Source organism: Mesoplodon mirus (genome assembly GCF_964341445.2).
Source record: "Mesoplodon mirus genome assembly, chromosome: 3".
NCBI lineage: Eukaryota > Metazoa > Chordata > Mammalia > Artiodactyla > Ziphiidae > Mesoplodon > Mesoplodon mirus.
The window spans coordinates 9,540,493-9,553,911 of NC_138978.1; the positions used below are offsets into that span (position 1 = coordinate 9,540,493).

At 41.4% G+C, this 13,419-nt stretch overlaps 1 protein-coding gene across 4 annotated transcripts in view; it reads left to right on the forward strand.

Annotated features, from left to right (window-relative positions):
* The window catches only part of VPS13D (vacuolar protein sorting 13 homolog D), a 246,835-nt gene that overhangs the window by 57,188 nt on the left and 176,228 nt on the right, over positions 1–13,419 (forward strand). For all 4 annotated transcript variants that reach the window (XM_082615828.1, XM_082615825.1, XM_082615826.1 and 1 more), the window contains 5 exons: positions 359–581; positions 3,137–3,347; positions 9,367–9,538; positions 9,722–9,834; positions 11,529–11,741. In XM_082615828.1, the coding sequence (XP_082471954.1) occupies positions 359–581; positions 3,137–3,347; positions 9,367–9,538; positions 9,722–9,834; positions 11,529–11,741 (932 nt within the window). The remainder of the gene's footprint in view (positions 1–358; positions 582–3,136; positions 3,348–9,366; positions 9,539–9,721; positions 9,835–11,528; positions 11,742–13,419) is intronic.

Below are 13,419 nucleotides of genomic sequence, written 5' to 3' on the forward strand. Positions count from 1 at the left end.
GCAAAGCAATGTATCATATGGCTGAGAGATTTGCTTTTGTTGTATTTGACCTAGATTAAACCACCAGTGATTAGTATCCTGACATTTGCTCTTAAGCCAAAAGATCAAATATGTTCCTGCAAAAGATTGCTATAGTTTTCAACAGGTACTGAATTATATGTAATATCTCTGCAAATAATTACATGTGGCAGAAAGTATCATGACCCTGTGACCCTTTTGTTTATGGGATCTGGGGGGCTTGGGAGGTACCAAGTGGTATAGAGTCTTTGAAGAGTCCAGGGACTGGGACGGGGCTTCCAGGATAGTAGGTACAGTCACTCCCATTCCTGCCTTCTAGTTTTCTTCTGTTTCTTCCCAGGAGTCTGTGCCTTCAGCTTCTCCAACTGGTACTCCCAAACACAGTGTGAGGAAAATGACAAGCATGGAGGACCCGAAAGGGACCCATTCCGAGGGGCTGTTCATGATGCCTCCTGTTGGAATGAGTTCAGGCAGCCAGAAGAACGAGTTTGTGCCAAGTACTTCGACCAGGCAGCCAGGGCAGCAAGCCGCACCCTCTGCTGGTCAGGGTTCCAGGAGTCCAGGTAAAAGAGGAGAGCGGAGCTGCATGATGAAGGTGGGCAAATGCACGAGACCATTGGAGGAACCTAAGGGGGGCGATGCGTCCCGTACAGGCAGGTGCCCACAAAGTGGTAGCATGTCTTTAGTGATAATCCGATTTTGATATTGATTTAGAAGGCTTACGAACGTTAGGATGTAGATTTAACATCGGGTGACTTCTGGAGTAGGGTTAAATTGGTAAGACGGTGTAAGTAAAGAGATTTAGATTGTCTGTTAGGACTTATATGTCAAAACAGTTGCCGCCAGATGGTGAGTATAACTAGAACAGTTCCTGCATCCTTAGACACATTCTTGCAAGTCACGCTTTAATTCTAAAAAAATAAAAAAGAACTCTGAAAAAAATATTAGTGTGAATTAGGTAACAGAGAAAATACTATGAGTGACAGTTTTTGAAAGACATGAACTGCCCAGTTATTGGGCTCTTCTCTAGAATTTGACAATTAGCCATTCCAGATGCAAGCCTAATTTTGGCCTTTTGGTTTTCTGGATGGGTGATGGATTGGATAAGTGAAGTGTTGCTCCAAGGAGTGTGGGAAGCAGAATATGATTAGCCCCCAAAATCAGTGGATGAACATCAGTCCACTATGGTTGGACTTGGAGAAACGTGGGACGCTAGCTGAGGGAGGCTGCCGAACGTCTTTTGTTAGATAGATGCAGGGAATGGTTAACTCCTTGTAGTGCCTTGTAGTCCCAGAGGTGACAGTAAAGTTGGTTTATGGTTACATTGCTGATTAAAGGAGATTATTGTAGTCCTCAGTAAAAGACTGGGTATTGAACACTCACTACGTGCCAGACGTTGTGGCACATTCTTTCATCAATTTTTGCATTTTATCCTCATGATATAGAGTTTTATTTTTATCCCCATTTTATAGATGAAGAGACAGAGGCTGAGAGAGATTAAGTGACTTGACCATAGTTTTGTAGATGTAGATGGTAAATGGTAGAGTTGGACTATGAATTTAGGCAGTCTGACTCCAGAACCTGCAGTCTTAACCTACATGATATTGCCTACCAGTCTATATATGCATAACAAATACATACAGCATGGGGTGGGGTGGGGCTGGGGGCACACATACGGCCACTCAATACACGTCTTCTGTTGCTGTTGTTGTCCTGGTGACAATGATGATTAGGAATAAGGCCAATTTTACATATACTTAGAAGCCTATAAGAAGTGATTTGGGATGTTTTATAGAAAGATCTCTTTCCTGACAATATTTCTCCTCCTGATTTGCTGTTTGTTTCTGGAATTCTATATGTGATTAAGATTGGGTTAAGGTAGTGGTTTTCAAACTGCTTCTGTATATCCCTGGGATTCCATGACAACCCTAGGAAATCTCTGAAGCCCTTTCTTTGTTCCCATTCCCTTTCCCCTTCTGCCAGACCAGCTCCACTTTTGTCTACTTCACATATTTATCAATGCAGTAACAAGGCAAGAAGTAATTCAATTAGTGCCTGCCTAATCCAGGTGTTAACAATGTTTTGTTCTCCTATATATTAACACGCTATGTTCTCCTGTATAGTAACACGCTATTAGACATAGTTCCTGCCATCATGTGAATGATATGAGAAAGCCATTAAATAAGCTTTATATTGACAGATTAAGATAATGTTAATCTAAATATTGCCAGATTAAGATAAATGTTATGGGAGAGACAGAATGGTGTAAAGCGAAAGAACAGGACCCAGTTGAGAAGGAGAGAGGAGGGTATGCTGTGGGTAAGACTGTTCAGACAGCAAGGAGCCTGGCACGTGGGGGAAACAAAGGCCAGTGAGCCCGAGGCTTCATGGGCAAGGTAGAGAATGGCTTGAGATGAGGTTGGAAAAGTAGGCAGTGGGCTTATGCAGGGCTTTACGGGGATTTAGGGGAGTTTCACAGAAAGAACTTTGCATTAAACAAAGCCATCAAAGTATATAAAGGAAGAGAATGTTTTGGTCCCACTTATTTTTTTAAGGATTACTGAGGTATTTTGTGAGCAGAATGGTTTTGTGAGGGCAGACTGGAATTGTATGGGTATATTGGAGGGGAGTTTATGGTGGTCTAGGCAAGAAAGGAGGTGGTTTGGATTAGATCAGTGCTGGTGGAAATGGTTACGTGTGATGTTTGTTTAGAAAAAATAATTTTGCTGCTGGAAGATTTTGTAAACCTTTGGGTAACATTATCTCTACACAAGACCCCTGTGGGATCTCCTTGGGAGGGAGCATATTAAGTCCTTTTCGTCAGAAGCCCTTTAGCCCCAGTTAGTGTCTCGGGGCAGCAGTGAGGCGCTGAGGGGACATGGCACAGTACGTGCTTGCACGCAGGTGGTGGCCCGGAGATGGCCAACCTGCGGAGCACTGTGGACGGAGGTCTTGGTGCCAGAGTGGAGACTTCTGGTCACCCAGCTTTCTGACGCAGGCAGTGCTAAACATTTTCCAAAGACAAAATGAACTTTTTTTGGCTTTTTAGTTTTGCTCTGGTCCAGCCCTTTCCGGGTCCCATTTTCTTCATTGTCTCTCTTTCCTTGGGTCTGTGTAGAAGACCACGTCTGCCTGCTGGATTGCATTGTCGTCGATCTACAAGACATGGACATCTTTGCTGCAGAGAGACACCCACGAGAGTATACTAAGGCCTCGGAAGACAGTAGTGGAGACCTGATCTTCCCCTCCTATTTTGTGCGACAGACGGGAGGAAGCCTCTTGACTGAGCCTTGTAGACTGAAATTGCAGGTGGAAAGGAACTTGGACAGGTGAGTGGTTTATGTTCAAATAACTGTCTGTTGTAAGTAGAATCGTAATAACTTGGAAATCAGTGCTGTTAAGTCTGGAAGGGCATAGGTATTCACTTATTTTTTCATCTATGTAACAAATATCTATCGAGTCCCTACTATCTGCTAGACATGAGGGCTCCTGTGATGAAAGAAGAAACTTCTGCCGTAATGGAGCTTACATTTTGTTGAGGGATATAGGAAGGTAAGTATATGATTCTAACTTAGTGTTTGATTCCGTGTTATAAACTGTGTTGTAGGATTGTAGTGGGTGCCTTGGAAACAAAGAGGAAGGGACATGAATTTAGCATGGATTTTGATGGGAGTAGGGAGGTAGTGATGGCAGGGAAGGTATTTGGAAGAAGTGACATTGGATTCTATGTTCCAAATACAGTAGATTTTGGACCTGCTATTGCTGTTTACCCTGGAGCTCCATTTAATGAGAATAATTGTTTAGATGCTGTTTTGCCCATTTCACTCTGTTAAGCCATCTGAAAGTACTACATAAAGACTGATGAACTGACTCTAATTTACCTTTTAATTGGCTTCAAAACACAGGATGCTTAATATCTGTAGTTCAGAGCATGGCTTCAGTTGTCATTAGTTCCATATCTGGCTGGGAAACTTACTGAAAAGAAACATTCCCGACCCTACCTGAGACCAGCAGAACCTGACTCTCAGGGCCTAGCCTCAGGTGTATATTAAAAAGGTCCTCTGGTGGCGCTTATGCTCGCCTGGCTCCTGTGCGTGGACTGGGACTGCTGGTTACAGTGTGTGATGCCTTTCAGTTTGGAGCACTAATTTTGGAGAAAGCAGCAACATTTGCATCTTAACTTCAGGGAAAGATGAGGCATGGCTTTAAAGTAATGAAAGAGATTTTCATTTGTAGCATTTTGAAAAGCAGGGTCACTACTTTTCCAGGGTGTGATTTTAATCCCTCTTTGGCTACTCCCTTTGCAGTTCTTGGGCTTGGGCAAGTCATTTAATACCACTGTTTTGTTTCTCTCTGGATTAATGATAGTTTCGCCGCTCTCACTGAGATTTTTGTGTTTCATTCTTACTTGTTATTCAAGTGCTCCCTGGCTGGCTTTCAGTTATGGTTGGCATGGGCTGTATTTTATTTTACTGGCTTAGAAGTCTTAAGAGGAGCTTCATTATTTAGAAATCAAACACTTTGTTTTCTTTTCAAGTAATGCTTTCCAAAAAAAAATGTGCTTTACTACTCTGTTTATCTAAACTTTACCCACTTCCATCAGTGTTTATGTGCAGATAATTATACTCTGTTAGCCCAGATAGAAGGTGACGACTGAACACAAGGTATTCTATCAGCTTCTCACACCACAGACACGGGAACCCAGAGGTTCTTGGTAATCCTTTCCAGCTTTTCTTTGTTGATTGCGTGACTAGTCTTTTTTCACCTTATATGTAGGTTTTTCTCCATAGACAAAGTAGTTTTTTGTATTCCTCTTCCACTTCAAATCCTAACCCTCTACTTTATATACTCAGAGCATAGTGTCTGCAGGATCCACAATGCCCACTTCACCTCTAGGAGGGTAGAGAAAAAGCTCTTCAGTGTTGGGATGAGGTATCTTCCCCCCACCCAGGCATTTTCAACTTCACTCCTACCCATCTCAGCTGAAATGAGTGACTGATTCAGGTTTTATCCTAATGTCCCGTCTGGGCTCATTATGAAACACTGGTTCCGCCTTTAGTTACCACTAAATGAATAAAGAGCTTGTCACCTTTTCTTTTTCATCAAAATATAGTTGCTGTACAATATTATGTTAATTTCAGGTATACTACATAGTGATCAGATATTTGCACACATTATGAAATGGTCACCACTATGAGCGTGGTAACCATCTGTTTCCATACAAAGTTATTATAGTGTTACCGTATTCCTCATGCTGTGGAGCAGCGGTCCCCAACCTTTTGGGCACCAGGGACCAGTTTCGTGGAAGACAGTTTTTCCACGGTCTGGGGTAGGGGGCGGTTTTGGGATGATTCAAGTGCATTACATTTATTGTGCACTTTATTTCTATTACTATTACCTTGGAATGTATAATGAAATAATTATACAACTCACCATAATGCAGAATCAGCGGGAGCCCTGAGCTTGTTTTCAGTTGCCACCCACTGGTAGGGTTTTGATATGAGTCTGCACGCCATTGATTTATTATGGTCTCTGTGCAGTCAGACCTCTCTGCGAATGATCATCTGTGTTTGCAGCTGCTCCCCAGCACTGGCATCACTGCCTCAGCTCCACCTCAGGTCATCAGGCGTGAGGTTCTTTTTTTTGAATTTTATTTTATTTATTTTTTTATACAGCAGGTCCTTATTAGTTATCCATTTTATACACATCAGTGTATACATGTCAATCCCAATCTCCCAGTTCATCACACCACCTCCCCCACTGCCACTTTCCCCCCTTGGTGTCCATACATTTGTTCTCTACATCTGTGTCTCAATTTCTGCCCTGCAAACCGGTTCATCTGTACAATTTTTCTAGTTTCCACATATATGCATTAATATACGATATTTGTTCTTCTCCTTCTGGCTTACTTCACTCTGTATGACAGTCTCTAGATGCATCCACATCTCTACAAATGACCCAATTTCGTTCCTTTTTATAGCTGAGTAATATTCCATTGTATATATGTGCCACATCTTCTTTATCCCTTCGTCTGTTGATGGGCATTTAGGTTGCTTCCACGCCCTGGCTATTGTAAATAGTGCTGCAATGAACATTGGGGTACATGTGTCTTGTTGAATTATGGTTTTCTCTGGGTATATGCCCAGTAGTGGGATTGATGGGTCATATGGTGATTCTATTTTTAGTCTTTTAAGGAACCTCCATACTGTTCTCCATAGTGGCTGTATCAATTCACATCCCCACCAACAGTGCAAGAGGGTTCCCTTTTCTCCACACCCTCTCCAGCATTTGTTGTTTGTAGATTTTGATGATGCCCATTCTAACTGGTGTGAGGTGATCCCTCATTGTATTTTTGATTTGCATTTCTCTAATAATTAGTGATGTTGAGCAGCTTTCCATGTAATTCTTGGCCATCTGTATGTCTTCTTTGGAGAAATGTCTATTTAGGTGTTCTGCCCATTTTTGGATTGGGTTGTTTGTTTTTTTAATATTGAGCTGCATGAGCTGTTTGTATATTTTGGAGATTAATCCTTTGTTCATTGATTTGTTGGTAGGTATTTTCCCCCATTCTGAGGGTTGTCTTTTCTTCTTGTTTCTGGTTTCCTTTGCTATGCAAAAGCTTTTAGGTTTCATTAGGTCCCACTTGTTTATTGTTGTTTTTATTTCCATTAGGAAATAAAATGGAGGTGGATCAAAAAAGATCTTGCTGTGATTTATGTCAGAGTGTTCTTCCTATGTTTTCCTCTAAGAGTTTTATAGTGTCCAGTCTTACATTTAGGTCTCTAATCCATTTTGAGTTTATTTTTGTGTATGGTGTTAGGGCGTGTTCTAATTTCATTCTTCTACATGTAGCTGTCCAGTTTTCCCAGCACCAATTATTGAAGAGACTGTCTTTTCTCCATTGTATATTCTTGCCTTCTTTGTCATAGGTTAGTTGACCATAGGTGCGTGGGTTTATCTTTGGGATTTCTGTCCTGTTCCATTGATCTATATTTCTGTTTTTGTGCCAGTACCATACTGTCTTGATTACTGTAGCTTTGTAGTATAGTCTGAGGTCAGGGAGTCTGATTCCTCCATCTCCATTTTTTCCCCTCAAGACTGCTTTGGCTATTTGTGGTCTTTTGTGTCTCCATACAAATTTTAAGATTTTTTTTGTTCTAGATCTGTAAAAAATGCCATTGGTAATTTGATAGGGCTTGCATTGAATCTGTAGATTGCTTTGGGTAGTATAGTCACTTTCACAATATTGATTCTTCCAATCCAAGAACATGGTATCTCTCTCCATCTGTTTGTATCATCTTTAATTTCTTTCATCAGTGTCTTACAGTTTTCTGCATACAGGTCTTTTGTCTCGTTAGGTAGGTTTATTCCTAGGTATTTTATTCTTTTTGTTGCAGTGGTAAATGGGAGTGTTTCCTTAATTTCTCTTCAGATTTTTCATCATTAGTGTATAGGAATGCAAGAGATTTCTGTGCATTAATTTTGTATCCTGCAACTTTACCAAATTCATTGATTAGCTCTGGTAGTTTTCTGGTGGCATCTTTAGGATTCTCTATAGTATCATGTCATCTGCAAACAGTGACAGTTTTACTTGTTCTTTTCTGATTTCTTTTTCTTCTCTGATTGCCATGGCTAGGACTTCCAAAACTATGTTGAATAATAGTGGTGAGAGTGGACATCCTTGTCTTGTTCCTGATATTAGAAGAAATGCTTTCAGTTTTTCACCATTGAGAATGATGTTTGCTGTGGTTTTGTTGTATATGGCCTTTATTATGTTGAGGTAGTTTCCCTCTATGCTCACTTTCTGGAGAGTTTTTTTTTTTTTTTTTTCGCGGTACACGGGCCTCTCAGTGCTGTGGCCTCTCCCGTTGCGGAGAAACAGGCTCTGGACGCGCAGGCTCAGCGTCCATGGCTCACGGGCCTAGCCGCTCCGCGGCACGTGGGATCCTCCTGGACCGGGGCACGAACCCGTATCCCCTGCATCGGCAGGCGGACTCTCAACCACTGCGCCACCAGGGAAGCCCACTGGAGAGTTTTTATCTTAAATGGGTGTTGAATTTTGTCGAAAGCTTTTTCTGCATCTGTTGAGATGATCATATGGTTTTTTTCTTCAGTTTGTTAATATGGTGTATCACATTGATTGATTTGCGTATATTGAAGAATCCTTGCGTCCCTGGGATAAATCCCACTTGATCATGGTGTATGATCCTTTTATGTGTTGTTGGATTCTCTTTGCTAGTATTTTGTTGAGGATTTTTGCATCTATATTCATCAGTGATATTGGTCTGTAATTATCTTTTTTTGTAGTATCTTTGTCTGATTTTGGTATCAGGGTGATGGTGGCCTCATAGAATGAGTTTGGGAGTGTTCCTTCCCCTGCAATTTTTTGGAAGAGTTTGAGAAGGATGGGTGTTAGCTCTTCTCTAAATGTTTGATAGAATTCACCTGTGAAGCCATCTGTTCCTGGGCTTTGGTTTGTTGGAAGATTTTTAATCACAGTTTCAATTTCATTCCTTGTGATTGGTCTGTTCATATTTTCTGTTTCTTCCTGGTTCAGTCTTGGAAGGTTATGCCTTTCTAAAAATATGTTAGTTTCTTCCAGGTTGTCCATTTTAGATTCTCATAAGGAGTGCGCAACCTAGATCCTTCGCGTGCACAGTTCACAGTAGGGTTCACGCTCCTGTGAGAATCTAATGCCTCAGCTGATGTGACAGGAGGTGGAGCTCAGGTGGTAATGCGAGCAGTGGGGAGCGGCTGTAAATGCAGATGAAGCTTCACTCGCTCACCCACCGCTCACCTCCTGCTGTGCGGCCCGGTTCCTAACAGGCCGTGGACCGGTTCCGGTCTGTGGCCTGGGGGTTGGGGACCCCTGCTGTATCGTATATCCCCATGACTTATTTATTTTATAGCTGGAGGTTTGTACCACTTTACCCCTTCGCCTGTGTTTGCCCCAGCCCCCACCCCTCTGTTCTTTGTACCTGTGAGTGTGTTTCCCTTTTGTTTTGTCATTTTTTTTTTATTGCTTTCCCAGCTATAATGTTTAAGCTATTTCTGAGTCTCATGAGATTTTTCTTTATTAATAGATTACCTAGTTAACTCATGTTGGATTTGGGGACTCTCTAAATGTATATTTGGGGAGAAAAGTGGCCTTTTGTAGCTGAAGCATGACACTCAGTCATACGAACTTGCTTCATGTGAACCCACATGAAATTTTTGTCATTGGAAGTTAGAAATTAATTGGTTGATAATGTAGGTGGGTGCATGTTAGCACTTACATTTGGGTGTGAGCTATGTCAACATTAAGTTAGTGATTTGTTTGTGAAAGTGACCTTTTTCCTTTTTTCGTAGAGAAATAAGTCATACTGTGCCAGATATATCTATCCATGGCAATCTCTCCTCAGTCCACTGCTCTCTGGATTTGTACAAATACAATCTGATCCGGGGTTTATTGGAGAACAACCTTGGAGAGCCCATAGAGGAATTCATGCGGCCTTATGATTTACAAGACCCAAGGATTCATGTGAGTGTGATGTTAGGTTCTTCAGTAACTCTCATGGTCTCAGCTGATGGTCATCCTGTGTATCTGTTCCTTGAAGTCACCTGGGGAAAGAAGAAGGAACCACAAGTAAATTAGACCTCATGATATCGACCCCATTTTTAGATTGGCATCGACTGTGAATTGATCAGCATTTTCCTTTTCCAGACTGTTCTGAGCGGAGAAGTGTACACGTGCATGTGTTTCCTCATTGATATGGTAAATGTAAGTCTGGAGCTGAAAGATCCAAAAGGAAGAGAAGGTGCTGGGTCCTTAGGCAGGTATGGCTTTAATTCTACTGTTCTACTGTTAGTAATGGTCATACAAATAATGCACGGATTGTGCTCTGACGTAGAACAGAGGTTGCAGAGTGGTGGTTCACAGCTAACTGTGGTCTGCCTGCAAGATGCTTTTCGTAGGTCTGCACAGTGCTTTTTAAAAGTGTAAATTCATCAGTCTCTTATCAGTCAAGATAGCTGAGGTTAGGCTGTAGTAACAGGCACTCCAAAATACCAGTGACTTAGAACAGTGACGACGTTTTTTCTCCTCGTGTTTCATGTCTGTTACGGGTCTTGGGCTGCTCTGCTCGCTCTAGTTACCCTGACTGACAGCAGCTTGCTGTGCCAGCAAGAAAAACAATAGCCCTGGAGTGGTCTTGAATGGCAGTGGAATCCCTGGTAAACCCCGTGGGGCTAGAACGTGGTCCGACAGGAGTGCAAAGGAGTCAGGAAGCGGTTTTGCTGTGTGTCTGCATGGGGGGAGCCCCGGAGCTCTCTGGAGCAGCAGTGATGACTGCCTAACTGGCCAACAGTTGAAAACTGGGGAATTGCACATAAAAAGTTTGGATTTCAGCTTTTGAAAATTTAGAAGCTTTGGCAATACTGGGCCCGTGTTCTCAATTGGAAGCATCTGGAAACTGAGTAACAATAACAACTTGGGCAGCCTTTAGATAAGGCATGTGCTTACCCAGCAGTTCACTAATTTATGTCATTTTCTTGGTTATTCTAGGCCAGGAATTTGCGATTACTGGTATAAAACCCTCAAGAGTGCATTGTATTTTCACACTTGATAGTCTTTTCATTTTCTTCTTTTGACAGCCATGTAAAGTTGAGCAGATATTACTCCTGTTTTCCAGATAGAGTTTTTGACTAGTGTAAGGTCAATCATATGGCTGGAAAAGTGGTTCAGTATTTGAAAACAGGACTTCAAGTCTAGTAATTTTTCCATGGAAGCACTCTATCTTCTATTTTGTATTTCCCTTAAAAATGCATTCAGGCCCGTATCTAATTCAGCTGATTAGAACATGGTGTGGTGGAGCCGGGGTCCCAGACTGATTGTCTTGTGAGCCAGCAGGTTTTTCTGACAACTGGTTATGCCCTTAGTTTTTTTTCCAACGTGGAGTAAATCTGTATGGATTGCCCATTGCAGCTTTCTCTGTTATTAAAAACAGTGGCAGTTCCAGATGCATTTTCTGTTGATGTATCAGCTGTAGTATTTCTCTGTATGAAAAGTATTATTTGTTGTGGCAGTTCCCAGTAAACTTTAGTGGTCTTATGTAAAAATTCAGCAGATTCTGGAGAGAGAGAATCCTCCACGCAGGCTAGGAGTTGACAGATGAAGGACTAAAGGGACCCTCATTATCCCTTGGGGATTATTACAAATATATAGTCTTACTAAACTTAGGTGAGAAATGAGAATGCTAGTGAGCCAAGTATATAATAAATAACGTGGTATTGTTATTCCTCACAAAGTTCCCACGGACAGGAGCATCTCCTTGGAAATGGAAAGTGAGATGCAAGGCAAAGTGACACTAAATCCATTTTGTGGACACTGTTAAAATCAGTGACAGATCTCAGAGTGAAAGTTATTCTTCTTCATAGAACTTAGGCATATTTATGATTTTGTTCTTTTACCTTAAATGTACATAATTTTGTAAAATGGAAGCGTTCAACATCTTGTCTCCTCTCTCCCTTAGATTTGACTTCAAGAAATGTAAACTGCTCTATGAGAGCTTTTCCAACCAAACGAAGTCCGTTAACTTGGTTTCCCATTCCATGATGGCTTTTGACACCCGCTATGCTGGGCAGAAGACCAGTCCTGGCATGACAAACGTATTCACCTGTATCTTTCAGCCCTCTAAGAACAGCAGCACTACGCAAGGATCCATTCAGATCGAACTGCATTTCAGGTAGGAGATCCAGACCCTGACTTTGCCTTTCTTTATCAGGACATTTCCTTCTGTGGACATTGGGCCAAGACCACGTTGGCTTTCGAACATCAAAGGAGCCAGGAATCAGTGAGAAGATAAATAGATAGTGGCTTCTCAGTGCAGCACACTGTATATTAGTATTCCTGTAACCATGCAGTTTCATTTATTGGCCAAAAGATGTCTCTGTTGCCTTAAAAAAAAAAGTTGTTTAGAATTAAACCAGATTCTTAAAATTAACCAGCTGTAGACTGTTTTAATATGTAAAGTGACTTGGGGAAGGAAGAAATTGTGCTTATGTAAGGGGAAAATAAAAGTCTTTTGGTCTATAGAAATAGCAGAAGGGAAAGTGGTTTTGACTTGCATTATTGATTTGTCCATGCAAGTCTTAATGACTGACTTCTCCATGTAAAAAGAGCTTTAGCCTCTTTGAACTAGATTATGTTTTTCTTCCTGGTATTATGGGAGGCAGTGTTGTGTGTAGAAAGAGCCCATGTTTGGGGATCGTATAGAGCTGGGCTCAAACCTCGCTCTACCACTTTCTAGTAATGCATCCAAGGACAAGTTCCTTCATCTCTTTCAGCTGCATTTTCATCTTCTATGAAATAGGAAAGAATAACTGTGCCCACCTGACCCACCTCATGCATAGGATGGAGGTAATGCTTAAGATATTCCGGCATATACCGCTTGGCACAGATGGGAGCTGTTGTGATGATTCCTGATGTAGCTTGTGTTATTTGATGACACACTACTGTAAGATTTTATGACTAGGTGGGCTTAGACTGGAAAACTGAAAAATTAGGTCTGATGGATAGAGATTCAAAAGGAGACCTTGGGAGCTGATGTCGGCTTCATTCTCTTAGTGTTTCATGTTACCAGATAAGTCGTAAATATAAACCAGTAAGTAAGAAGGCTGGGAAAGACATCTTGGTTAGGCAAAAAAGGAAAAAAAAAATTATCAGGATTGTTCTTATATTTGTATGTTTAAATATGTCTGACATTTCAGTGTGCTGTTCAGTGAATTCCTCGGGGTTGAGGTTTTTTTTAGGGATGGGTCACGATCTCCATATGCCTTTAGGAAGTCTAGCAAAGTAGATATTTAAACTTTTGCATGAACTTTAAAAAAGTTCAGTAATAAGAATGATAGTTGCGTCTTACTGAGCCGCACCATGGACCATGCACTTTACCCACCTTTAACTTAATTCTCACAAGTCTGTCCAGTGGGTCACTTCTTCCCTGTTTTACGGATACCGATATAGAAGCTTGGAGGGGGTTAAATAACTCTTGTAAGATCACACAGCCAGTGAGTGAAGTAGTCAGAACTCAGACTTGGGCTTGGGCCTCTGATTTCAAAGCCCATGTCTTTTCTAACAGTTGTCAGGCCTACCACATTTTAGTGATTGGCCTGACTGTAGTCAGATGATAAGCTGGCTGTGATTTGCAGTTCCTTTGTTTGAAGATGATGTTTATTTGAACAGAGGGCTTGCATGTATTGCTTTTTGGCCCATCTGCAGAAACAGTTTCCTTTTGGGTTTGCTTTGTTGTTGATCTGGCTTCCTAAATATCATCTAGTTGTCCCACTTAGCATATTTTTAATGTAGAAGGAGCCTTAAAATATTAATATATTTATATACTGAAGGTGTATAATTTCTTGGAGGCT